Source organism: Perissodus microlepis, chromosome 10 (genome assembly GCF_051167445.1).
Source record: "Perissodus microlepis isolate ML-2025 ecotype Zambia chromosome 10, ASM5116744v1, whole genome shotgun sequence".
In the NCBI taxonomy this organism is placed as follows: Eukaryota; Metazoa; Chordata; class Actinopteri; order Cichliformes; family Cichlidae; genus Perissodus; species Perissodus microlepis.
The window spans coordinates 8,003,533-8,031,146 of NC_140470.1; the positions used below are offsets into that span (position 1 = coordinate 8,003,533).

Genomic DNA, 27,614 nt, shown 5'->3' on the forward strand with positions numbered 1-27,614 from the left:
GCATAATAAAAATATTTCAAGCCATTTGATGATCAATTTTTATTTGTTATAATAGCTCAGTGTGGGTAGTTAATAAAAATAGGCCCTTCAATAGCTAATATAGCTGAAGGAATGTTTAATTTCATAATGTAGGTTCATGTGGGACGCTGGACCAATCATCATCGAGTACATACTGCATTTAGTAACTGCATCGTTTAAGCACTTCTCTTAACTAAAAGAATAATTGATTATTACTCCATATTACCAGTTCACTCTAATTCATTTCCACCACGCATACTTCTACACTACCTGTAAAACTGTACTTTGCACCCACATGTTGCTTAGTAAACAGGTAAAATTTTGTGAGATCAAAGGTAACATCAACTTTCTTAGTTCTGCTTTTAAATTCAGTATCAGCAATCTTTTGTGTATAATGCATTAACTGTGTGCTCCATGCGGTATGTACACTGGAAAGACTAATCTTGTCAAGCAAGCTGCAGCCTGCAACCACTGCCTTCCAATCTGAGCCTTCTGTGCTTTATCATCCAACAACACATGCCACTGCTATGAAATGATGCAGCTTACGCCCACGACTGATAAAATACTGTATGTGTGTGTGTGTGTGTGTGTGTGTGTGAGAGTGTGTGTCAATGACTTGGGTCTTTGCAGAGCCATGTCTAAACTTGCAAATATAATCACATAAGCGAATAAAGATGTGATTAATGTCTTTGTTTAATATTTTATATTAAGAGGCTCTGCACATAAGATGCTATGCTAATTTTGTTACAGAAATGTTGAAAGCTTAAGATGTGAAATGTCCTGGTTGTCTGAAGATCAGCACAAAGTGCTGCTGAGAGCAGTTCAGAGGGACTGAAATGGGAATCTTACAGTGGCACAATGAACTCGGGGATGTGAGCGTAATGATCTCCTCTGGCAGGTTCCCTCGTGCTTACTGTCAGGCAAACCTAACTCGGTACTTGCCCTTCGCATATATACAAATACAGATCTGTGCTGTCTGACTAAATGCAGAAACACACCAGATCCAAAACCACACAGACATAACGTAGAAGAAGAAAGCAGCAACAAACTTGTAACACGCTTAAACAGCTTCTGTAGCTCCAGGCCACATTCAGCCAGCGCTGTTAAATGTACTTACATATTGCAAATAGTATTTAGAAAATGTCCATCTTTCTTGGTTTGTTTTTTTTTTTTAACTGAGAAGACAAACGAAACACAAAGATGTGATGCTGAGGCAAACCACGATACAAGAAGCAGACCTGACTCCGTTTCCTCCTGCCTCCCTGCTTGGTTCCCCATGTTGGTCCGCTCCGCCGCTCCCACACTCCACACCAGGGCAGACTAATCCAAGAGTCCGTGGCTGCGGGGGTAGAGGTGTGTGCGCGCGCACGAGTGGTGGGCTTGTTTCTTCTGTTCAGCACCCAAAATCAGCACCACATAGAGAGGACGCAATAAGAGATGTAAAATCCTTCTTATTCTTCCTTCTTTTCTCCTCTCTTTGCCAGGACTATACGAGTGTGTGTGTCTGCATGAGCATGTGTGAGGAGACGGGCTGCTGTCCCATCAATGAGTGAGTGTACGTGAAAGCGTGTGAGTTTGTCCTCCAGGATGGTGACAGTTTGTCACACTGGCAGGCGGGCAGGCAGGCAGGGAGCGTCGTGTGCACCTCATTATAGCACTGATGACTGGAATCAGCTCAGAGGAGGCGTGGCTTCCTCAGCCAGACACAAAAACCCCCGCAGAAACACACACTTTAACACACCTCCTCTCTCTGCTGCCAGTCAGTTTACTCTCACTAGTACCAGCTGAACAATGGAGAGATGATCTGTCCCTCAGTGGAACAAAAAAGGACAAGTATGAGCCAAAGAAGAGGGTGGAGGGAAGTAGGAAGGAAAGAGAAGCAGGAGCAAAGGAAAGGCAACATTTGTAATTTTTGGCAGATGGTGGCAGCTTGTCTTTTCTTTTCAAACTTTCTTCCATGCCTGCTCCCACATACAGATTTATAAAAATATAAAGAAGAGAAAAGTCTTCAAAAATGGGAAAAGGAGATGCGGGTGTGAGGAGTGTGTGTCAGGGGCCACCACAAGCTTTCACTAGCATTTTCCCTACAGTGCACCCAGCAGGGAACAATAGCATGTGCATGTATGTGGGTTCACCTACATGTGTAAAAAGCTGGGAGGGGGTGATGGTCTAGCTTTGGTGTTTGTTCTGTCTTCTCTCATTCACAATATAAGTACAAAACTGTAAAGGAGAATAAAGTATGATCAACTATAGCAGCCTCTTCTTTAGGCTCCTAAATGTTGAATAGATTAGAATATACCTATGTGTCAAAATAGCCTGTACTCTAATATGTAAGGTCTGACTCTGAGACCCCAAAACATCAAATGCACATGGATGTATTTCTTCAAAATTAACATTCATTTTTGCTGCACTATATATTTTTTTTTAAGCTACACGTGACACAGATAAGCACTGATATTTTTAGGAGTATGAGAGTCTCTGTTGCATAAGCTGAGAGCTGCTGGATTATTTTCTTTTTGCTCAAAAGAACTGTAGAAATGTACTGATAAGCAGGATAATAATGCAAAGGTCATTTATAGTTGTGCATTTTTAGTTGAATATAGTTTTGAATTAGAAAATATTATTAACAGAGAAGCCATTTAAAAATTCTCTAGTAGCTGCAAGGAAGATCTAGTTTGCTAGACGATTCTGCCCACGTCAGCCTGAATATTCAGCCCTTTGATACAACACTGTACGGGTCTTTTCATATCATATGATTGTTGCATAAACTGCTTATACAGCTTCCTCTTCCTTTCCTAATATTTTCTTCTCTCCTCCTCTTGGAGCAGCACATCCACCTTGGTAAACAAACATGCCTCTAATCCAACTAAGAATGTTCTCCTCACTGCAGGATGTTCATCTCTGCGGGTCCAAGAGACCCCTTTCAAAATTTGGCAAGACCACTGCTCTTTGTCTAGTGTCTTTCGGTGACTCGCTGGGGTCACGGGCTTCTACACAGAGGAATTTCAAACTTTGAGCCAAAACTCTGGCCAGCAAACCTAAAAAGCGCAAAATGCATTTAGCCTGAGTTGATCTCAGATACAAGAGCAAAGCTATAACTGCTTAACGTAAGCTTCTTTTCCACTGTATGCAAAATAAATAGAGAACACAATCATACTGTTTTATGATCATTATGGGAGACAAAAGGAAGAGATAAACAGTAATGCTACTTTTTTTATGCTCTCTGTAGATACGGTAAGCATATACAGTCCTGTGAAAAAGTATCAGCCTCATGTCTTATGTTTTATGCATATTTCTCACACAGATCATCATCAGATCATGTTCAGATATTAGACAAGGTTAACCTGTGTAAATACCAAATTTGATTTTTGGATAATAATTTCATTTATTAGGGGACAAAAACTATTCAAAGCTACCCAGTCCTGTGTGAAAAAAGTATTTACTGCATTTCTTGAATCACAAATTAATTATAAATAAACACACTTTTATTTATAAAAGTTAAATTCACACCTGATTACTGAAAACTCATTTAATCAAAGAATCCCCTAAATAGAACCTGTCTGACAAAGTGAAGCAGGGTAAAAGATCTCAAAAAGCAACACATCTTGCTACAAACTAAAGAAAAGCAAAAGAAAGTCACTGACATGTATCAATATGGAAATGAAGTGAACCACAGTGAGATCCATCTACATCCATCCACAAATGGAGAAACCGTGGAACAGTGATGAACTTTCCTTGGAGTGACTGCACTACCAAAATTACATCAAGGGCACATGTCATACATATTGCCTTGAAAAAACAGCAATTCATGTAAAACTAACACTAAATATTATAAAAAGAACATCATACCAACAGTCAAACATGGTGGTGGTAGTGTGATGGTCTGGGGATGCCTCACTGCTTCAGGACATGGATGACTTGTTATAATAGATGGAATCTATAATTCTGTATATAATTATAATTGCAGGGTTATAATTCTCTCTATAACCCTGATGGAGAGTGTCCAGTCATCAGTTTGTGCCCTGAAACTTGGGTTATGTGGCAGGACAATCTGAAACACATCAGCACGTCCACCTCTGCATGGCTAACCCCCCGGAAAATTACGATTTTTGGAACGACTTGGTCAAATGTTGCTTCTGCATGAGTTTGCACAGGGCATTCATGTTAAAAAAAAAAAAAACAAAACCAAAAAACCCCTGCACAACAAGAAGGGTGGAACAAAATTCCTCCACATTGACATGAATGACTCACTGGAAGTTATCACAAATACTTGATTTGCAGGTCTTGCTGATAAGAGTAGCACAACCAGTTTTTAGGTATAGGGGCCAATTACTTTTTCACATAGGGGCAGGCAGATTTAGATAGCTTTTTCCTTTATTGAATGAAATCATCATAGGAGATTTCTTATATAAATAAATTGATTTGAGCCATGTAAACACTGAATTATATTGTAAAGGTGCAAAACTGTGTCATCATATCATATTATTGCCATATTCATATCATATCTTGCCTTTTGTATTTCAGGTTATCTTTGTGTATTATTAATTACGGTTTGATGATCCGAAACATGTAAGTGTGACAAATATAAAAATAAAAAACCCACTAAGGAATCAGGAAGAGTGCAAATACTTTTTCACTGCACTGTATGTCTCACGGCTTTTCATTGTGTGTCTGTTTGCTATGGCTGACTGCTTATGCTGAATGTGGTGTCTCAGTGGACTGTAACACGTTTGATTAATTTATCTGACAGATACTGTATGAGGAGCTCTAGGACCATACCAGTTTTCCTCCTGCCTGACGCAAGCAGACAGGGCCCTGCTGGGACCATGTGCTATGGCTGAGTGTGGTGTCTGGGTTGTGCATAGTAAAATTTACAGACAGTATGGGGTCCATAGTACCTGAAGCACACCTCTGTCTCCTGGCTCTGCAGATCATTGACCCTTAACCATTATCTGACATCTTCTTTTTCTTCAGACAGTGAATTCAGGCACTATTAGAAAACTGACACAAGCTATAAACCCATTAATAGAAAACAAAGTCAAACTCTATCAGGTTTAGCCAGCCAACCTCAACTCCATCACTGTATGACAGGCAAGTTCACAAAGAAGACACTGGATGTTAATGAATAACTATAGTATTCACACTAATAATGAAAACTTGTCTCTTGTAAATCATCTGCCTCCACCTAAAGAGTATTCCTCGACTAGTGCTCATCATCACACCAATAACCTTTGCATAGCCCACCTATAAAAATACCCTCCCTCTATGAGAAAGCTTGTCAGTATAGTCTCCTGAGTTACACTGGGAAAGCACTGCACTGACATGTCATTAGGAGAATTGCAGAAGAAACACAAAACACATTAAGGTGTCTGTACTTAAAAATGTCCTGCTCTCAAAAACTCATGTTGGTTGGAGTCGTCAACCTTGATGTAAAAAGCGACACAGCCTACAAAATCTACACAAAGAGAGCAAGAATGAGATACAATCCGATATGAGATCAAATACGGCAATAATATGATATGATGACAAAGTCTTGCACTTTTACAATACAATTCAGCTCAAATCAATTTATATAAGAAATCTCCTATGATATTGGCTGGCACATTATCGCAGGTGTAACACATGATGACAATTAGATATATTAGATAAAAATGTATAAGAAAGCATCATATATGCATGTACTATGACTACAGCTACAGTACATCTCAAACCTATTTATACAACAAATCTATATTACATTATTATATTAATAAGAGATAACATCTTATGACAGCCATTGCTACTTATAAAGTCAGTGTTGCTCACTCTCTCTCACTGGTATAACCACTAAACATCACGTGACATGAAAACATGTGATCAATAAAGGATCAATTAAGGTGGATAAATCCAGGAGTAAAGCAATGTGAATTTTGTCTAATAATGATATTAATATTACGAAATATCATAATAAATATTAGATTACGATAATCGGATATTTAAAAAAAACAAAAACAAAACCCTAACTAAACAAGAACTCTGATCACATCAGTGACCAGAGTGAACACATCGGCTGCACAGATGTGAAAGAAAGCTGTGATCCTTAGATGCTCCCATTTATAAAGTTATGCATTTTCAGTCCCGAACATGCTTGTTATTTATAGAGCAGGGCAGCTTCATCTCCCCTGTTCTTGCTCACTCCACAGGGACTCCTCTGAGTGAAAGCTTTACTGAATTATTGATTAGGAGTTTTAAATAAGTCATCAGGATGAGGCTGGGTTTTAACCCGTTGTCTAACAGCATGGCACAGTTGGTAAAGTGCCAGAGGGGATAAGGGGATAGACTCCATTAGCAAAAATAACAGTTTTGATTCATTACTATGACATGCTGTGAGGGTGGGCCACAGCCTGCATGGGACAGACAAAGGTGGGATAAGACTGGCAGTCAGAGGAGCTTTTTTTAAGAGACTACTGTGAGTGTGTCTCTGCCCCATGTCTCCATATTTTTCCCCATTACATCTTCCCTACTCAGTATGACTCCATTCTCTCTAATCTTATGAAGTAATGCAGTGTTTCAAGCAGCTCCAGAGTGATGCATAATTTGCATTACAAACCCAATAACTAAGCAGATAATAACTACACAGAGATGATATTTTTTTCAAAGATTATAATAAAACAGTTTAAATCTATTCAGTTCTATGGAAAGAAATATCACAGATCAGTTTCTAAAAAAGACTGTAGACTGTTGCATGAAGGTGAATTTGCTCCCTAATTAGCGCAAGAATTATGTTGTTTATCTTCCAAAAGTGTGCACGATATCACATCTGACCCACTTCTCATGAATCTCCAAAAATAATAAATTATGCATTAGTTCTTATTCAACAATAATATTCTTTACTGACTTTTGCAAAAAAAATATGAGGTTACCATATGGGACAAACGACTGTGCACTGCTTAATCGTTTCCAAAATCCACGTGCGTGTTTTCCTTCCTTTTTTTTTAAAAAAAAAAAAAAAGGGAAACTGAAACCTGCCTGAAACCACAGGCACAAAATATAGGTGAGAAAAGACTCAATTTACTGTTTGACGCATGTGATGACAGTTCTGCTGCAATGTGCCTTAGAGCCCAGTAAGCCTTGATAGCTTGATGGCGTCATGTCAGTACGTAATGTCACTTATTTGCTAGGGAGCAGCTCATGTGCTTATAACCCACATGAAAGCTGACGGTATCACTAAGGCAAGCCTGATGACACATTACAGCATCAAAGTCAACATTTTTATCCCAAAATGTCACAATGCAAATGTTGAATATTTCACTTCTCTGCACACTCAAAAAGGTAAATCTTCTTCAAGCAGATATTTACTCTCCTTCCACATCAATAAATGCAAACATCCAAGAAATTTCTGAGCATTACATCACAAACGGTTTGAAAGGCCACAAAGCATCACCCCAATCTATATTCAAAGCCTGTCATTCCCCACTGTGAGACTATTTTGGAATTCTGATTTAGTATTGAAAGCAGCAAGCTAAATGATAATTGCCGAAAGCTGTATTCAGGGCTGACCATCGCTGCTATTTCATGTGTCACATTTCATTCTCAGCATGCTCAATGGCTTTGCTTTTTTGACATGTTTGACACATCCACTTGTGTATCTTCATATGTCTTGACGTGCTCCGCCTCACTGCAGGTGCAGAACAACACAGATGGCCTGAAGGGAATCATACAGCAAAAACATCCACTCTTGTCACGTTTGTCCTACAACTACACACAAGGTCAGAATATGCCTGTTAGCCTGGGGTTCTTTTAAGAAGTTAATCTCAACTCAGTGAAAGCAGAGTTCATATTTTGATGAAATCTATTTGAAGAGACGAACATATTTGGGGATTTGGGCACATAAAAAAAATGAAGATGATAAAATCTTTCAGATGTTTTCATTTCTGCACATGAACTAGACACCAGTTAAGATCAGCAACTTGGCTGAAAAACAATCTCAAAGTAATCTTGTGTTACACAAAAAGATTATATTTTCGCTGATATAAAACACAGTCTTACCCTCCTGACAACCAGCCTATTCATTTATGTCCTTTGTAATGGACACTTGTTTTTGCTCTATATCTTTTGACTTATTCGAACTACCCTACCAAGTCCTGGTTTACTAAATAGAGGACATCCTGGGCTTTCCACTGATATCTCATCTGTTTTTTGGGTGGCCTCCTTTAGCTCCAAAGAGGCAGGAAATCACAAAAAAGTTCAATGGGAACATTCTTTTTTTCCTTGGTTCTCATTTGAATATGACAGCATCACAACCATATTTTAAAGAGGTTTTCCTCTACGGTATATCTCTGTATTCAAATGGAATTGGATACTAGAAATTTCCAAGCAAAACTAGGTCAAAGCAAGTTTGTAATGAATTTATCATGAATAGCATAAATTGGGCATCTGTTCTTGTCCTTGGGTGTGAAAATGCTTTGAAAAAGCAAACTTTGGTTAATTAGAGCTCAATCCGGTGAAAGCTGATCATGGTCTAATTGTGTATGAAAGAACTGAGAGCCTCACTTGGCTGTGGTTTCTGAGCTCCTCTGGAGTCTTTTGTCAAATAGAATTCAATTATCTGCGCTTCTGCACAAGAGCCCTTTGAAGAAAAAATTCACCAGAGCACAGCATCCACACACTGTGTGGATGGGCTGCCATAAACAAACACAGCTTTCTCCCACACTAAGGGTATGCACAACATTAATTACTGTAAACAAATCCCTGTCATTATCACCCATCATATTTGTTCTACATGTAATATGCATTTTGCCATCATGTAGCTGTTCTGTTTAATAGCCAATGCAAAGTTTAATATCACCACACAAGGTCATGGATAACAAGATACTTTTCATTCAAGTTACTTGCATTTGAATTTACTAAAGGTAAAAAGTACTACACTGAGCCACCATATGCTCCCCAATTAGCATTGATCATTTAGTCAACACCATCTTAGCGCTAAAACTAAACCTAACATTCAACCTAGACATCTTTCAGTCTGGGCAGAATGTCCTATTTCAAACATTCAAATGTTCATTATATAGCTACTGCTGCATGACCCTGTGCATTCTGTTATTGAATAGCCAAAATTTAAATCACAAATTTTTAATTTTTCCTCTCTATTTCATCCAAATACTTATCAATAAAATCTAAATTTTATGTAGTGAAATGTCTCACGAACCCCTAACACTTCTCAGCAGCTCTTACAATTATGCTCTTGTTTGCACACCATATTTATTAAAAGCAGTGTTGTTGTACAAACCGGATTGCATAAAAGTTGGGACACTAAACAAATTGTGAATAAAAACTGAATGCAATGATGTGGAGATGGCAAATGTCAATATTTTATTCAGAATAGAACGTAGATGACAGATCAAAAGTTTAATCCGAGAAAATGTATCATTTCAAAGGAAAAATATGTTGATTCAAAATTACACGGTGTCAACAAATCCCAAAAAAGTTGGGACAAGTAGCAATAAGAGGCTAGAAAAAGTAAATTTGAGCATAGCGAAGAGCTGGAAGACCAATTAACACTAATTAGGTTAATTGGCAACATGATTGGGTATAAAAAGAGCTTCTCAGAGTGGCAGTGTCTCTCAGAAGCCAAGATGGGTAGAGGATCACCAATTCCCACAATGTTGCGCAGAAAGATAGTGGAGCAATATCAGAAAGGTGTTACCCAGTGAAAAATTGCAAAGACTTTGCAGTTATCATCATCAACTGTGCATAACATCATCCGAAGATTCAGAGAATCTGGAACAATCTCTGTGCGTAAGGGTCAAGGGCGTAAACCCATACTGGATGCCCGTGATCTCCGGGCCCTTAAATGACACTGCACCACAAACAGGAATGCTACTGTAAAGGAAATCACAGAATGGGCTCAGGAATACTTCCAGAAACTATTGTCAGTGAACACAATCCACCGTGCCATCCGCCGTTGCCAGCTGAAACTCTACAGTGCAAAGAAGAAGCCATTTCTAAGCAAGATCCACAAGCTCAGGTGTTTTCACTGGGCCAGGGATCATTTAAAATGGAGTGTGGCAAAATGGAAGACTGCTCTGTGGTCAGACGAGTCACGATTCGAAGTTTTTTTTGGAAATGTGGGACGCCATGTCATCCGGACCAAAGAAGACAAGGACAACCCAAGTTGTTATCAACGCTCAGTTCAGAAGCCTGCATCTCTGATGGTATGGGGTTGCATGAGTGCGTGTGGCATGGGCAGCTTGTATGTCTGGAAAGGCACCATCAATGCAGAAAAATATATTCAGGTTCTGGAACAACATATGCTCCCATCCAGACGTCATCTCTTTCAGGGAAGACCCTGCATTTTTCAACAAGATAATGAGAGGCCACATTCTGCATCAATCACAACATCATGGCTGCGTAGGAGAAGGATCCGGGTACTGAAATGGCCAGTCTGCAGTCCAGATCTTTCACCTATAGAGAACATTTGGTGCATCATAAAGAGGAAGGTGTGACAAAGAAGGCCCAAGACGATTGAACAGTTAGAGGCCTGTATTAGACAAGAATGGGAGAGCATTCCTATTTCTAAACTTGAGAAACTGGTCTCCTCGGTCCCCAGACGTCTGTTGAGTGTTGTAAGAAGAAGGGGAGATGCCACACAGTGGTGAAAATGGCCTTGTCCCAACTTTTTTGGGATTTGTTGACACCATGATATTTTGAATCACCATATTTTTCCCTTAAAATGATAAATTTTCTCAGTTTCAACTTTTGTTCTGTGATTTATGTTCTATTCTGAATAAAATATTGACATTTGCCATCTCCACATTGTTGCATTCAGTTTTTATTCACAATTTGTTTAGTGTCCCAACTTTTTTGGAATCCGGTTTGTAGCTGGAAAAATAATTGAAAAGAACTAAAATAGTACATCCTAGCAACACGTCTGACTGAGTATTTGTCTCAAACAGACTTATTATAGTTTTGTATTTTCTAATTAGTTTGTATTTTTATTTCATTTTGACTTTTCCTTTTTCAGTTCAGTTTCAGTTAGTTTACAGAGTGGATTTTCTTGTTTCAGTTTAGTTTTTATTGTTTGAAAATGTTTAATTTTATTTTAGCTTTTATTAGTTTCAGTGTCAGTTTTAGTCTTTTTAATTATTGTATGCAGTAACCCACAGTTTTGTAGACATCCAAAATCTTAAGAAGCATATCCACCAATGTCTCATCAGGCAAGATGTAATAAATTTTGTTTTTACCAGACTAACAAAAACTTAAACTAAGGATATATTTTCTCTACCGAGGGCCAGCGCACAAAATGTGCAAAGGCCCAATTGGAATTGCTCTGTTTATTCTTTTTTGTAATGTATGTTTGTTTTCAAATTTCACAAATTGTTTCAGTTAGTTTAAATTTTTCTCAAACATCTATTTTTTTACTAAAATGTTTTTCACATCACAGTTTACAGTCTTAGTTTTTAGTTTCATTTTGTTAACTATAATAGCCTTTGTCCAAGTGCGTCTAAACATGTGATAGCCGTAGACAGAAAGCTAAATGACACTTGATGTAATCTAACATAATTTTGCCAACTGTAGAAATGTTTGCTTTGATCCATAAAAAAATTTGGATACTTATTAATTAAAAACAGATAAATAAATGAAATTTTGTGAACAACAAAGAGATCTTAATCCTCACTCTAACTGTGAAAAATGAAGACATTTCATAGGAAATGTCATGCATTCATTATGGTAATTGCTTCTTGGATTTACAGTTTCTGTCAATCTGCTGGTTGTATCAGCTCTCCTCTGACTCTGGTCTTCAGATTTGGGGAAATGAGGTCTGCCACAAGAACAGTGGATATTAGCTCAAGGAACTTAAGTCATCTTTTGCTAATGAAAATGCAAACAAACAGAAAAACAAACAAACACAAAACTCCACAACTAACAAACACCATGTTAATGTTAATTACACTTTTGCATTTTTAAAGTTGAAGTTTCACTATTTTTTATCATTTGCCCAAAGAGATTAAAAATAAATACAAGGACATTAACATATAAACAGCTAAATATACTGTTTATTCCAGTCCCACTTCAGATTTGGTATTATCAATCCACATAGTTATATTAGTATCCCCCCATCACTCAACCTTGACCTCTCCTCACACCCAATTTCATCCAAAACATATCCTGCTGTTCAATTTGCTGAGCAGATGTGAGAAGACACAGGTCATGAATCTGTCCAGTATCTAATTTTTGGACCAAAAGCTTGAGAGTCTCAGTACTTAGCCACCTGCACCTCACTAGTCCCAACAAATTGTGAAAAAAATATAGATACAGAAAATAAATGAATAAAAAGGGTAAGAAATAAAAAGAAGCATCTGTGAAGCTGCCAGTTCCCACCAGTAACTGGGAACCCATAACAGACAACTTTAGTGATGAAATGTGGCCCTCTAGTGGCTGCAAATAGTTAGCTCTTCAACTCTGACACAAAATATGTACTCTTATTTATAGAGTGCATATTTAATTAATATGTACTCTTAATTATAATAATTTATGAAGACATGCATCCTTTTTCTTTCATATTTTATACTGGGTCTTTTTTTCTCCTAAGGAAAGTTTCTAAAACTAGTTGTTGAAAGTGTCCCACCTGACAAGCTGCGAGGGCGGGCCTCAGCGAGATCTGAAATGGCTCCTGTAGTCACAGTCTTCTTCATCCGGGAACCGGAGGCAGTAGCGCCTGGTGGAGGCTTTGTCAAGGCATCATCACTGCTGGCTCTTTTCAGCTAAAAACACATCTGCGCTTAGTAAAAGTCATGCAAGTCTAATAAAGTTCTTCTTAATGTTTTGACATGCTTTTATTTAAACCAACATTAGCAAGGTTAATCTGTGTATCACTGCACCTGTGACTTACCTTGCTAAGGCGCTGATCTGAGGCCAACGTGTTGGAGGATCTGGAGGTCTTCATGGCTGAGGAGGTGGTGGAGGCAGAGGACGTTGAGGGGGCCTGCCTTACTCGTTCCTGGAGTCCAGGCTTGGGCAGCCCCACTTTGGTGGCGCCCGCTTTCATCATGGCTAGGTGTCAGCGGACTACACCTGAAAAAAGTCCAGACAAAAGTGGAAGTTATTCATTATGGTAAAACGATAATGAATAATAGATAATAGCATTAGTGTAAGTATGTAGGATCTGCAGTAGGTGGGCAGATTTTCCCAACAGATGGTCAGGGCAGACTTGGTCAAGGCTGCTTTGTTTTAACCGCTGAGCTCTACTCCATCTCCCAGAGGCAGCAGTGAAATATGAACACTTGCCCTTTAATAGAAAAAGCAACTGAACAACAAACAACTCTGAGAGCATGATATGACACCGCCTGAAGCCGCTTAGGCTTGTAGAAATCTTTAAAGTCATTGTTATTGTGATTATTATTTTTATTTATATAGTTCATATATTTTTGTTATCATCATACTGTGTTCGTCTTTATTTTTCATGTTCATGTTTCCATCTTTCCTCCGTTTGTTTCTTTATTATGCTTTATTTAACTGATCTTAATTTACAATTATGTTTATCAAACACTAAACTTTAAAAGAATATTCGTAGAGTTCTGCTAAATACGCTAACACATACTCACTGGCTTTACTGTATGTGGATAGATCATGCCTACTGATGCCCCCCCTCATTGTGAGCCAGGAAAGACCCTGGATAATGTTTCCCTCCAGTACATATAAAAGGAAACCCTGAAAAATAGGCAGCACATTTTCCTCAGGTTATAAGATGACTATAATGGATTAGCACTGACATGTGGTATTTATTACTGTTCCAAAAAATACTAGCCAGGAGGTGCCTCTGCAGCGAGCTTAAGTTATTTTAGCAGAAACACTATTGAGCCACTTCCTGTAGGAGGGAGGAGAAAGAACACAGTCTCTTATCTGATTTGTTCATACCAGCAGCACTGACCAAGACTCCACTTCATCTCCACACCAGTAGAAGTTACATATGCAGTGTGAAAATGGCAGAAGTGGCTGTATAAGGAATATGGTAAAAGTAGGCCTTTTTCTTATTTTCTGTCATATACAGGATATACTGAGATACGGTGTACTGATTTTGGATGTTCATGATAAACATGGCCAGTGTTTGAAGTAATGAAATCACCATACACACGAAATACCTGTGAGCCAACAAACAAACAAACAAACTGCAGGCATCAGACATCTCTAAGCATCATGTCTAAGACACTTTTTGTTTTCCACTCTTGGATCATTACATTATCAAAAAGAGGGAATAACTCTTATACAATCTCAGAAGACACATAGCTACTCAAAACCATGAAATTATCAACTGCACCAAGGCTCGGTACAAGTTAATAAACTCATGCAAAGCTACTTGAGTAAAGTCCTGGGATAAAAATATGAAGCTGGAAAAGACACACACAACAGGCTCCCTTTAAAAGCAGCACAATAACATAATATGATGTGGTCAGGGTGACTGTTAAAGGTTTGCATTTGATGTGGGTAATGCGCTCATCTGAGCAGCTGAAGGAAATGGAGGTCAGAGTGCAAAGACAGAGCATACTGGTAAAAAGGTTCGGTAGCTCCCAAAGGGTTGGCTGACTTATTGATCGTGGTTGTGTGGTAACTTGATTCTCTGAGAAGCAGAGGACTCTTGATGAGAATAGTACTCTCTAGTCACTGTAAGCCTGTACAACCATGACTTCCCAACAGGAAGGCCACCTTTTTTTCCCCTCCAGTCTCAACTATTTATACATTTTGTACTGCAGTGACTGAACTGCTGCATGTGTAGCAATTTAAAGCAGGACAAACGATGCTGCAGTAACGAGTAGTTGGCACATACTTAAGATAATTTCACACTGTAAGTACACTTTTAGGTGCTTAGGTACTGGTTAACAGCACAATATATTCAGTTGCTTTATTGACTGTATCAGAGCATGTGTTTTCCTGCTGGCCCATCATATGATACTTCGGGCCTCTCTAGGCAATATCCCATGACTAGCTCCTGCCTAGCCTAGTAGTCTAACACTTCAGCCGTGCTGTCTCACCTCCCCTCAGACACAGATTACATAGCTATGGCACCATTCTCTACAGAGCACAAGCTGTGCCTGTTTCTCAACCTGCCCTGAACACTTTGTAGGCTAAATGAGGAAGTGAAATACATTTGAGGATGTTTCAATCCAGGATGTATAATCGTGTTGCTGTTTTGTTTTTTTTGGGAGGGGGGGGGGGTTACTATAAGGGAAGTAAAAGCTCTAGGCAAGCATTTTGAAAAGATAATAAATATGAAAGGATAAGTGTCTAAACTTTAACACTGATACATTTTGTTTCCACTTTCCTCGACCACTGCAGAAGTCGGCATATACAGTATGACCTTTCCATATTTCCTCTGCAGAGACAGGATTCTCAGGGGCCAGAGCCCTGTCCCACTTATCTTACAACGACCCAGTTGTGAAAACTAAAAGTCTTTGAGAGACAGCCAGAAGTAACTTTAAACTTGAACTAACTAAAAACTATCTCCCTATAAACAGCACATTAGCCAAGAAAGATGACAGTCATTTAGTGGTTTTATTACACTGCAGCTTGCTGAGTCTAATAAGACACATATGCTGGATGATGACATTATGACTTCTTCATGATTGGTAAAAAACTAAATATGGAATCTGCTCTAAAAAACAGCCATTTTTGAAAGGCAAATATAATTTGCAGTCACCACAGCAGTAAGTAATGGGTTGTCATCTGCCTTAATTATATTGCTTCCAAACTTGGCAAGATGATATAAAGGCTGAATATGGGACGGAGAGGAGGAGGAGGAGGAGTTTCTCCAAATTTCTGACAGTTGCTTCTGGACTGTGCTGCTAGAAGGAGATAAGAGGAAAGCAAGTGACAGCAGTCATCAGTCTGGGCCTGGATAAAACAATCACATACACATCATCTGATCTGATAGAACTTCAGGAAAGAGGACAATGTGCTACCATTACAAAATCAAGAGAAGCACTGAAATCAGACCAAGCTGAATTATATGAAAAGTCAACAAATTCAACCACACATCTTAATTTGAGGTTTGACAACTAACTTCCTGCATGCTTCCATTTCACTTAATCTAATAATTTAATCTTAATCAATCTACTGCATACAAAATTCAATAATCTAGCTTACTTTTGTTAGCTACATTATTAAATACAATCCCGAATGAAAGGAATTCATTTTACAAATATGTAACTTTGCCTGCTCAGTTTGCCATGACTGCAAATAGTCTCCAATCACAGAGAAAAATCCACGCTAATGGATCTTTGCTCATTCTCTGCCCCTAAATACAGACTCTGAAAAAGTACAGGACAAGCAAACTGCTCTCCACTTCAAATATTTAGTGCATGTAGAATATAAATGAACTACTGCATCAATAACTCTCAGTGCATAAGAATGAAGATCCTGTCTATTCATTTTAAGCAAACCTTAATGAAAAAATGAAAACATAGGTTGAAACTGCAGGTCCTACAAAGGAGTGGCTGCAAAACTTGTTGCCTTCTTGTGATAAGACTCTGTTGCACAGAGTAAAGTCTGGTGTGACTGGATGCCACTGATACAAAGTTCTTTTTGCCGAGTTAAGCTAATGTATGTCTTTACCTCCAGACCATGGGCACTGACAAGACTGCTTCACAGACCAGCAGAAGCAGCAGCATGAATGATTCAAGAAATGATCAAATATAATGCTTCAAACCGCAATGGACACATAAGAAACAGAAAATAATTTACTAGGTTAAATGTCACTCTGAATCATCACATCCTCTTGACTTCTTTCCTGTCTGGCTCTGTGGTTAGCAAAAAGGCTTGAGCTAAATAAATCTTAATATAATATACAATAAGGATAACATATGGCATCCTCTGTTAGCCACTATTTTTAAAACTTCCCTTCCAACAGATCATGGTGGTGAATTTACTGGGTTTAAACTATTCTATAGTCACCAATCTTATATTAAATTCAAAGTAAAATCATAGGAAGCTCTAAAAGAAGCGAGTAATGAAACAGTAATGGCAGATTGTTGACAAAACAAAAGACACAGCAGTTCACTTACGTTTTTGGTGCTGGGCGCTGTCCTATAGTCTACCTTGTGCCTGAGTTCCTTGCAGCAAAAATGAACAAAATCTTTCTCTGTTGTTATGCTCTAAAGAGGCTGCGGGGGGAAATGCAGGGCCAGGAGCAATGGCTTTCACCTCTATACAGCAGTCAGGATGAGGAAGTACTGCAAGTTGCCAACTGCTGTGCTATGTGTGCTGTTGCCTCTTTCACTCTCTCATACAAAAGCAAAGAAAGGAACTGTCTCAGCCATGGGCAAGTTGTTCTCCTCTCAGTTTTTCCAGACAGCAAGAAAGGGGAAAAAAAAAAAAAAAAAAAAAAAAAATCGGGGATCAGCTGGAAAATGTACAACATTCAGATTTATTTAACCTGAAACTGTATGTTGTGAAAGAGAACATTAGTTTTTTTTTTTTGTGTTTTTTTTTTTTTTTTTTTTAATTAAAACATGCTACTAGAAATAGATTCTGGAAACAGATTTATGACACTGTTGTGCACAGTTTATTTCTAAGTTATCTGTAGGCTTTATACACATACATAATGGCCACTGACACTGACAAAGCCAATCTTTGTCTCAGAAACACACCAAAATATGAGGGCGGCTGATTTGTGGAGGGGTCAGCATTTTATGCTCTCCCATACTGATGTAATTTGGATCCCACAATGTACAGCATGCCAAGGCTGTGGAGCGTGTGGGCAGAGTGTACGGCACTCTGGGCTGGGCTGGAACAGGCTCCAGTTTGTGGCAAGTGGTAAACTGAGGAACTTGGTCTGACCACACCCTTATGCCACCACAAAACCTGCCTTTTAAAAAGGGGGGTTCAGAGAGTGTAGTAACAGTTGAGTTAGATGCTCAACATTTTTTTTTTTTTTTTTTAAAAAGGCACGCAGTTTCACACTCAGATTCCAAGTGTGATTGATATACATCTGACAAAAACATGCTTTCGACGACATGGATTCTGATACTACCATTGTCACTCACTACATCATAAATTACAGCCTTCTAGTGTCACAACGCCACTTTATTCCCATGATTATTCACCATGAGTGGTGACCTGTGTCATTATTGGACCTAACTACCTAACCATGACCATACGACGGTCTTTTTAAATCCTATATTTTGATGCTGCAAACAGAGTTAACTTCTTTTCTTCAATATTCATCAGATGACTGTAAAGGTTCTAATTGGCAATGGTAACCATGTTTTCTATCAACATCTATTCTTAATGGATTGCTGTAAGACTGAGCATTGCAATACACTGAGTCATGAATCAATCTCTCTTTATTCCAAATTACACAGGAATGCAGAATACTTTATAATAAAATGAATCCCCAAAGGACAGACGTAATTAGGCAACCCAATGTATTCCAAATTCAGCAAGTCGTAGACAAGTTTAATTTAGTTGCTAAGAGCGATTGCTTTTACTTTAAAGGCAAATGTTCTCCATTTCCAGTTTGCATTGCCTTTCTTTAAGTTTCCCTACAGCTCAGAGAGTAGATAGCAAATGTTCGTAGACAACTTGGTGCGTTTCATGCAAACTACAATTAACTTTTCTAGTGTCTCAAGCAATGACAAGGATCTGGCCCCTCCACTAAATTTCCTGGACTTTTGAAAGCCCTAGCCTCCAAGCAGGGACTTTTTAGAAGTAGAAAAATACCCAGGACTTAATTTAAACATTAGTTTCCACAGTGGAAACAAAGCTTTCATGCTCCCAGGGGAAAGTTCCTGCAGTGGTAAAGTGGGAAGATTGTTTACTGTCTTTTTCTTCTTCCCATACATACCTTGTCATCAGCTTCTCCTTTTTATCTACAACTGAGAATATTTTCCAAGACAGTGCTGCTTACTTGGAGTAAACAAGAAAATAAACTGTGAAGGTGAAAATAAGGAGGCCTATGACTAATTATGATGACTATTTTTTCAGCCATACAACAGCTGCCTTGCACATCAGGACGTTCCTATGAATTTCTGACCAAAATAAGCTTCCTTGCCATCTGCATAAAATTAAAACCAAACATTAGAAAGGTTAAATATGCAAGCAGGAAGTTGCAGACCCCTGGAGTATGAAACATGTCAAACATTAATAAATAATGATGGTACATAAAACCATGTGGCTGGTTGCTCAGTGGGTGACACGTCTGTCAGGGGATTCCTGTCATCATATAATACAAGAGGCCAGGCAGACAGACCTCTGAATACCACAGTTCTCTCATAAAACTAAATGCAGGCACACAATACAGTAAACACCAAATGCTTGTCCTCCTCTTCCTTTTCCACCTTCTGTGTAGAGGAAAAAGCACTGAGTCAGAATCTCCATGCAGACACAACACTGTCACATGGGATGTAAAAACAAATACAAGATGTTCAATGATTCAGTCGAGCATGTCTAAAAATACAGCATTTTCCATCATCGCTTGGCATTTGAAAATTGAAACTGCTCACAAAATTAGCCTGAGGCAAATAGTCGGAGAATTACAGGATTACACATTCAACATAAAATTAACTTAGACTAACATGAAAAAGGAATATTAGTAACAGTCCAAACAAACTTGACTATGGCTAGATCCCAGTTTCAAGATGTGGAAGCTAGCTTAGAAAATAACAAAGTAGCTTAACACAATGAAAAAGTTACAAATGTCAGTGTTGTCAAATCTCTGAAATAGACATTTCTAAGAAGAATGAGGTGTGATTTCATTATGTATATAATACTATACTGTTGAGGGGCAGGCAGTCTGGTTTTTCATTTTATTGGGGGAAATAACATTAGACTGTTTTTGATAAAGCCTTTGTGTTTAACCTTCTTGGTAATACTGTATCTGAGAATCTGATCCAAACCACACCAGCGCCAAGATTCATGGATTATATTAGCAGTTGCTAGTCACTACTGATGTAGCAACTGGTGAAACCTAATATAGAAATGATGACGTCTATCATTGGAAGCTACTTGGATGCTAATCATAGTAGAGAAAGAGCACTGTAACTAAGCTTCTTACAAATGAAAGCAGAGATTATCTGTGTGTCACTGCTGCTGCTGCTGCTGCTGCTGCTGATATTAGTGATATCTCATTACCATAACAGCAGCTGAGCAAATTGCCATCTGCATTACAGCTAATAAACAGATAGCTTTTTTTAAAGCATACAACACTCCCAAATTAAAAGCTATTTTACTTTAAGATATAGAAAGTAATACAAAGTTGCTAGTGGAGTTGACAATACACATCCAGGAAATTTTCACCTCCCACCCATGCAAAAATTGATTCATTTTGTCTGACCACCCTAGCATATCCAAAGCATCTGTGCGGCACCTGGATGTTGCAAAGCGACGTGTGCAAAGTCATTATATGGGCTAAAGTGAAACAGGAAGTGAGTGGGATTAGCTCGTATCCCACGCTGTGAGATAGTCTTTGTTCTCCCCCTGTGTTCCCCCTTTAGAGGAAAGATGTGAAACTAGGATGCAAAAAGCTGTATTAGAGGGTTTCCGGCAAAGTTTTACACAACATACTAGAGTAAATGTGACATTTTTGTACTGTGAGTGACTTGTAAGAACTGAATGTAGCAAAATCATGATGTAAAAAACACTAAAATTAGCACAGCTGTACAAATATAAACAGAGTAAAAGCTAAAACCATACTGGAGTGAATGTAGGAGACTTAACCTACAGCTTGGAATAGTTTCATATACAACAAGAAACTCCACTACCTTTACAGTATTATACCGCACCGATGCTCAACTAAAACCCAGAAAAACTACTTATCACCATCTGGATATTAAATAGACTAAAGATTATAGCTGATGTTGAATCATCACTTTTTTAGTTCAGTACAAGATGGGAAGAAAGTAGAGCTAGTCAGCAAAGTGCTGTGTCGACAATTTCCTTTGATCTGGACCCAGATCAATATAACGCTTGCCTGGTCTGTTTACAACATGGCATCCCAAACTAATCACTTTTTGAATATATGCTCATATTGAGAAGCCCAGTTCCCAATGTTTATGTCTGATACAGTATTCACACACTGAAAATATGCCACTGTATTTAAATTAGGATAAGCTCCAATATTTGGTCTTCACTTGTGTACTTACTAACTTTTCAAGTACATGGTGTTTATTGTGATCTCTCTCATAATCAGAGTCCACAGTAAAATGACATGACTTTAAATGTATATAAACTACATGAAACAGTAAACATGCAGAGCAAAAAAAAAAAAAGACTAAAAATAAAGCTTATTCCCATTTCATAAATAAATAAATAAATAAATAAATAAATAAATACAACTACATAATAGTTATGGTATCAGAACAGCTAATTAGAAAATTACAACAGTCATCAAAGCAATCATTAGAAAACTGTTGACTTTCCAAATCTATTCAGCTCAGCTATCTGAACCATGATTTTGTACATACCATGTTATTTTAAGGGGTGGAGGGGGGGAGAAGTAAACTCCATTAATCTGATGGATTTCCATTTAACTCTCTTCATAGCTCCACCAAACCTTTTAGCATAAACACCAAGCACATGGTTGGTGTTTGGTGTTTATGCTAAACACCAAGCACATGCTTAATTAACTTATCATCCCAGCAAACAGAGTCATTATCTCCTCAGTGAAAACTGGTCATGATAACGGTAAAAACTGTGTTACTGATGGATAAATGTTTATTTCAACATCCAACACTGGTCTAGTGAGACCATCTTTTACAAAGCAACAAACAACGGTGATATTAATGCATGAAGAAATTAAATGTACATATTCTTGTTTTTCTTAACCCAAGCACATTTGCTTGACAACTAATTCTATCAATAAACACTTGTAAGAAGGCAGCACACAAGGTTTTTTGTACATAAGCACGCTAGTATTACAGAGCTTGTTTTTTTTCAATACAAACACTTTTACCTAGATATATATTCTGTCTTATTTGTTCTATGATTATCTTAAGATGTCTGGTATGGTTTTTAGGGCAAGAGCTCAGGAGCGCAGTTGAGACACAACATGCTAAGGGAAATCAACAAAAACTTCTGCCATAATTCTGGATGAATGTTTGACCAACGATATCTAGGTAATGTAGAAGTAATACATCCAGAAGACCTTAAGGTTGCGTCTCTGATGTCGACACAACTTTAATTTTGCAGCAACTTTTCAATACTGTGTCACTAAAAATTGTTAGCCGACAGTTTTTAAACATGGAAATGTTTGCTCAGATTACGTATGCTGCACAAGAATTTCCTAATCATAGATTCTCAACCTAGAAACACACTTAAACAATATTTCATTACATACCATAGTTTTAAAAAAGTACAATTAATATCCTATAAATTAGCTCCAGATGTTAGGCAAGCACTCTGTTGGTAACACAGCACTATTAGCAAGAGCTCAAGAGTAGGCTTTGAAATGAAGAGATGCTGTATTGCAAAGCAAGAACTCTGTCTCAGTTTTAGGATGTCAGACTTCCATATTACGGTTGTCAACAATCAGGGTAAATCCCCTTAATGCTGCAACTTAAGTTAGCCACCCTCTGAACATACATGTTCATAAATTAATTATATTCTTAATGTTTCCTCTAAGGAAATATAGGTTTATAAAGTTATCCCTTCAAAAACTAGTGTATCAATATCAGAACAATCACTATACACAGTGAATAACTGAGGTATTCACTGTGCCACATCACAGCAGTTACAGTCATCCATTATTTCCCAAAAACCTGCTCTGTCCTCGATTCGTCAGTGATACAGGGGCATGAGCTGAGCTAGATACAGTCTTCATGCATATTTCATCTGGTCCATCCTCTGTTTCATCTTTCTCAGAGCAAGGCTCCCTCGAGGGGCTAACTTCCTGCTCTGATGGTGTCAAAGTTCTTTTCTGATAAACAGCCAGTCAAAGCCACGTTGCAAAAAACTTCAGCTACTTTTCAGTCTGTCCTGGCTGGCTACATGTACAATGAGTGGGCGGATTCCATAGAAACACTAGCATAGCATCCAAGATGACTGTGAGAGAATAAAAAACAGACCTCAGTAGCTTTCCACAATGGAACACCATAGTATTAGTACCACTGACTAGAAATTCTGTCCAACACAAGAAGAGGCTTCCTCTCTGCGCCTTTTGATTTTGCAACAGTACACAGACTTGTGGCATGAGAGCTATTTTATGTGAACAGTGGGTGTGACCATTTTAATTTGTATGGAGACTGAAAGCTATTACAATGGTTCAGACATCTTTCAAATACCAAGCAAACATCATAATGACACTCCCCGTGTATGCATAAACATCACACATGTGAACTGGCCTGTCCTGTCCTCTCCTCAAAATAGCTCAGTAGCTTATTTTATTTGTCCATTCTGAAGCTGGATATTACACTTTTGAAAAGCACAGCTGTTGTTGTCAGAAGGGAGGGCAGGCAAAAAAGCCTGATATTTGTGTAAAGACCATATCTGCGCTTCACCTCATATCTGGTCCAAATGACCCATTTACAAAAACAGAAGCATTCCTTTGAGGCACTCAGTTAGACTGCGATGCTTGTCAAGAATGCAATCAGTTTCCTGGACAGTAATCAACTAAAAACAGCCGAAAAGAAAAGTATTCTTAGAGTTACCTTCTTTATTGAATGCTCTCAGACAGACGTAGTGCAATGGCTTTTAGCCACTAGCGTTTTGATAGATTGAGCATTAGCTTAAGGAGGAAAAAAAAAAAAAAAGCAAAGAGAAAGTTGCTCCTGGGAATAATGTGAAGGCTGGAATCCAACTGTGCCTCTACAAAGAAAAAGTTAAAATATCCCAGAATATAACAACTTTCTCAGAAGGCACGCGGACTACCAGAAACAAAGGTATTTCTGTTTATTCAACTGATTGAATCCCACTGTAGTACTCATTTCTGCTCCAATCATCCAATCTCTTCCCTATCTCCTCAATTAAATTCTCCTCTATTGCAGTAAAGGACATGCCACTCCAAGTGTACATACAGGTCAGACCTTGCCTCTTGAGGATGAATAAGAACCATTTTGTTCTCAGATGAGTGTGTGCAAGTGTGTCAGGGATAGAAAAGAGCTGACTGACCACACCAGGCTTAGAACTGGCTTTCCATTTTATATTAGCATTGGCACCATATTAGAGTTTTAGAGCTATTCTTGACATAGACAAGAGGGTCAAAACGCATAGCAATAAATTTTAAATGAATGGTTACAAAGAGAGAGCACTCTGGGAAATGGACCTTAAAGCAGAAACAGTTATTCAAGCTATACTTTAGCTGTATGACAACACAACACCCTGCAGTTCTGAGTAAAACTGGAACTATGAACTATACTCAGACAGATCTGCTCTTATTTAACACTTAATTTGAACTGATACACAGACCCTGAGCTTCATTTTCATTTGAATCTTTAAACCTTTCTTAATATAATCAATTTAATTTAAAGCCACATAACACATTGATTTGTTTATTCCCAGTGACTTTACACAAAAATGTATGCAAAGGAAAGTGTTGCCAAGGTGATCACTTTATGAACAAGCCCACAGTCTAAACATTGACATGCACAGGCTTTAAAAACAACACATACTTTCTATTTTACATGGACATAGACTCTCTCTTCCTCAAGCTACAATGTGTCCACAGAGTTATAGATGAGGCAGATATTCACATATTTTGAAAATCTTCCTAACTGGTTCCATCTTTTACAGAATTGTCCCTCCTCACTATTGAATTGACAATATAGTTTAGACTACACCAAGGACCTGCAATACTCACCAATGACCCACACTTGACTTCTGAAACAATGCCAGATGGCTATTCAGTTATTCCCCTTAACCTCTACCCAACATTGCTTTTCTAAATACGCTGCAACTCAACAGCAGAAGGAAAGGGTACAAAATGAATTTGGAAAGCTTCTATCAGTGGTCCTTGAAATGTTTCAACTTTTTTGCAGTCCATCTGATAATCTAAAAATTAGTAGAATTTTTTATGACTCTGAAACAGAACAAAATATGGAAAACTAAATCTTGACTTTAATCTTTTTCACAGCATTGCAATATATTTAGAAATTAAAATTATAGTATCTATTGACAGCCACCAAGCTACCTTTTAGGGGAGCTGGAGGTTTGGACAGTGTACATATGAATTAAGATGAGTTACTGATGTCTTAAGGTTTACACTGAGTCAGCAGTTCTTAATTATCGTGGTATGTCATTCCCAATGAAGTAACCTGGCAAAATATCTGTGATCAGGGCTTACCTGATTAAGCATAGCGGACTAAGATCACTGTAATATCTGCCTTTCACTGTTTTTATCATCAGAACCAGAAAACCCTAGGGATTAATAAAGTATTATGATTCTGATTACTAAATCAGGAAAAGGTTACTCCAGTGCAGACTCATTTCACACAGCATGTTCATCTGGACGTAGCGTGTTCAGTGGGAGAAACGTTTCGTCACTCATCCAAGTGACTTCTTCAGTCTCAGCTGACTGCAGGTTTCCCCAAATCTTATAAACAGTACATTTTGATCGTGGCTCAAGAGTTGGGAGTTCGCCTTGTAATCGGAAGGTTGCCGGTTCGAGCCCCGGCTTGGATAGTCTTGGACAGTCACAGTCGTTGTGTCCTTGGGCAAAACACTTCACCCGTTGCCTACTGGTGGTGGTCAGAGGACCCGGTGGCGCCAGTGTCCGGCAGCCTCGCCTCTGTCAGTGCGCCCCAGGGTGGCTGTGGCTACAATGTAGCTTGCTATCACCAGTGTGTGTGTGAATAGGTGGATGATTGGATGTGTAAAGTGCATTGGGGTCCTTGAGGACTAGTAAAGCGCTATACAAATACAGGCCATTTACCAGTTACCATTTGCATAATGACTGAAACCAGCAGTCACAGTGGGCTGGGAGGTCAGTTGCTTCATCATAATTATGCAAATTCCCATGACCATTGATCAACAACCACTGATCAATGGAGAGAATGGCCATGAGTACCATTCAAAGAGAGTTGGGGAATGGCTGCAATCACAGCATTGTAAGGGTGAGGGAAAAAAATCAACTGAGGAAGAATCACCACTGGAGGCTCTAAAGGGTTCCAAGTACCTCTACTGCAAAGATGGCAATCCTATTAGTTCTGTCTTTTTTCTGGCCTGCACTGATCAGACAATATTAAAACCCCCAGCCCTAATATGTGCCCTCATTGTGAGAGCACACAAGCTCTGACCCATTACAATATGTACATGACCTCTGTGGTGTTTGGCACTGGGATGTTGGCAGCAAATCCTCTGTGTCCTATGAGTTGCCGGGTGGCACTTCTGTGGACTGGACTTCTTCTAGCACATCCCAAAGATGATCAATGGGATTGCAAAGTGTGGATAGTGGAGACAGGGTCACTGCTTCAGACTCTTTGTTATGGCCCTCATGCCTAATTCCTGACCAAGTTTTTGACTGTTACAGGGAATGTTAACCACGAGGAGGGCGTGTGCTTGATCTGTTATCATGTTGAAGTGGGTGTATGAGTGAGCGTAATATCCAGGTGAATCCCAGGACCAGAGTTTACCCAGGGATGGATTACACTCACTTCACCTGCAGTTTTAATGCTGTGGCTGATCTGTGTGTATCGCAGATTGAGAAAAGGCAGGAACCAATTTCATCAGTTAATGTTGAGAAATTAACAACCTGATGTATCCACTTTAGAATGCGCTACTGTCTGACTGCCCATCGTGCTGCTGACATATGATCGACATCCAATAGAGTTTATTTGTGTCCTGAACACAGACCAATGAAGTATTTCCCCTTCTTAAATGGTTAACCATGAGAAGCAAAGCCTTATATTGCCTAAAAAGAAACCTCATCAGAGCTGGTGCAGTGTTTATGTTTGAACTGGCTTTTCTGTTTGCATACGCAAAAGAGAAAACCGTCATTTGTTCACTTGTCACAGGACTTCAAAGTGAGCCGTGTAATTAAAATATGTATTTGGCTTCTTAATTTTTCCTCTCTTTTCATTACTGAAATGTTCTCTTTTGCTGAAGTTTATCATTCGGGCATGATTATGTTAGATACTCGGCTGGTTTTCTGGAACCCATCTTTTAAGTCTACATTTAAAGGTTACCTGGCGAGAGAAAAATTACACACAGAAGCTTAGTCAGGATAATTTGTCATAATGAAACATTTAAGGATCTACTAAAGTCAAAACCAACAAATGTTTTACAAGTACCTGAAAGAAAAGACATGTTTGACAGCTTCACACAGAACTCCTCTAATTGGGAACAACTGGCTGGCTGATGACGTGTAGAAAAACAGCTTGCAGCACACAGAGGCAGTTTTGAAGGTAATTTGCCATTAGCATCAAAATTTACTTAAAGCCTGAGCAACATTAGTAACTTTATCTCTGCATTTTTTCATGTTTCTGTCAGGGAGAAGTGTTAGACAAACACTAAAAAACAAAACTAAAATCTAACAGGAAACCAGGACCTGACTGACCTCTCTTTGCAGAGGTTTTAAGACCAACCCGGGGTTACTTTCCACTTTACAAGAGGATAAGCTTATTCCAGTACTAGATATTTAAATATATTTATATCAGACACATTGTACACCAACAAAATAAATCAGATCAAAGAAA

The 27,614-nt window shown here is 38.5% G+C and overlaps 1 protein-coding gene across 4 annotated transcripts in view; it reads right to left on the bottom strand.

The window, feature by feature from the left end:
* The window catches only part of specc1 (sperm antigen with calponin homology and coiled-coil domains 1), a 75,926-nt gene that overhangs the window by 47,527 nt on the left and 785 nt on the right, over positions 1-27,614 (bottom strand). For 2 of the 4 annotated variants that reach the window (XM_084941727.1, XM_084941729.1), the window contains exons 2-3: positions 12,890-13,071; positions 12,626-12,761 (exon numbers count right to left, since the gene is read on the bottom strand). In XM_084941727.1, the coding sequence (XP_084797853.1) occupies positions 12,626-12,761; positions 12,890-13,048 (295 nt within the window). In that variant the 5' untranslated portion in view covers positions 13,049-13,071. Of the gene's footprint in view, positions 1-1,256; positions 1,781-12,625; positions 12,762-12,889; positions 13,072-17,054; positions 17,216-27,614 lie in introns of those variants that run through there. The other 2 variants (XM_084941728.1, XM_084941730.1) reach the window with 2 other exon arrangements.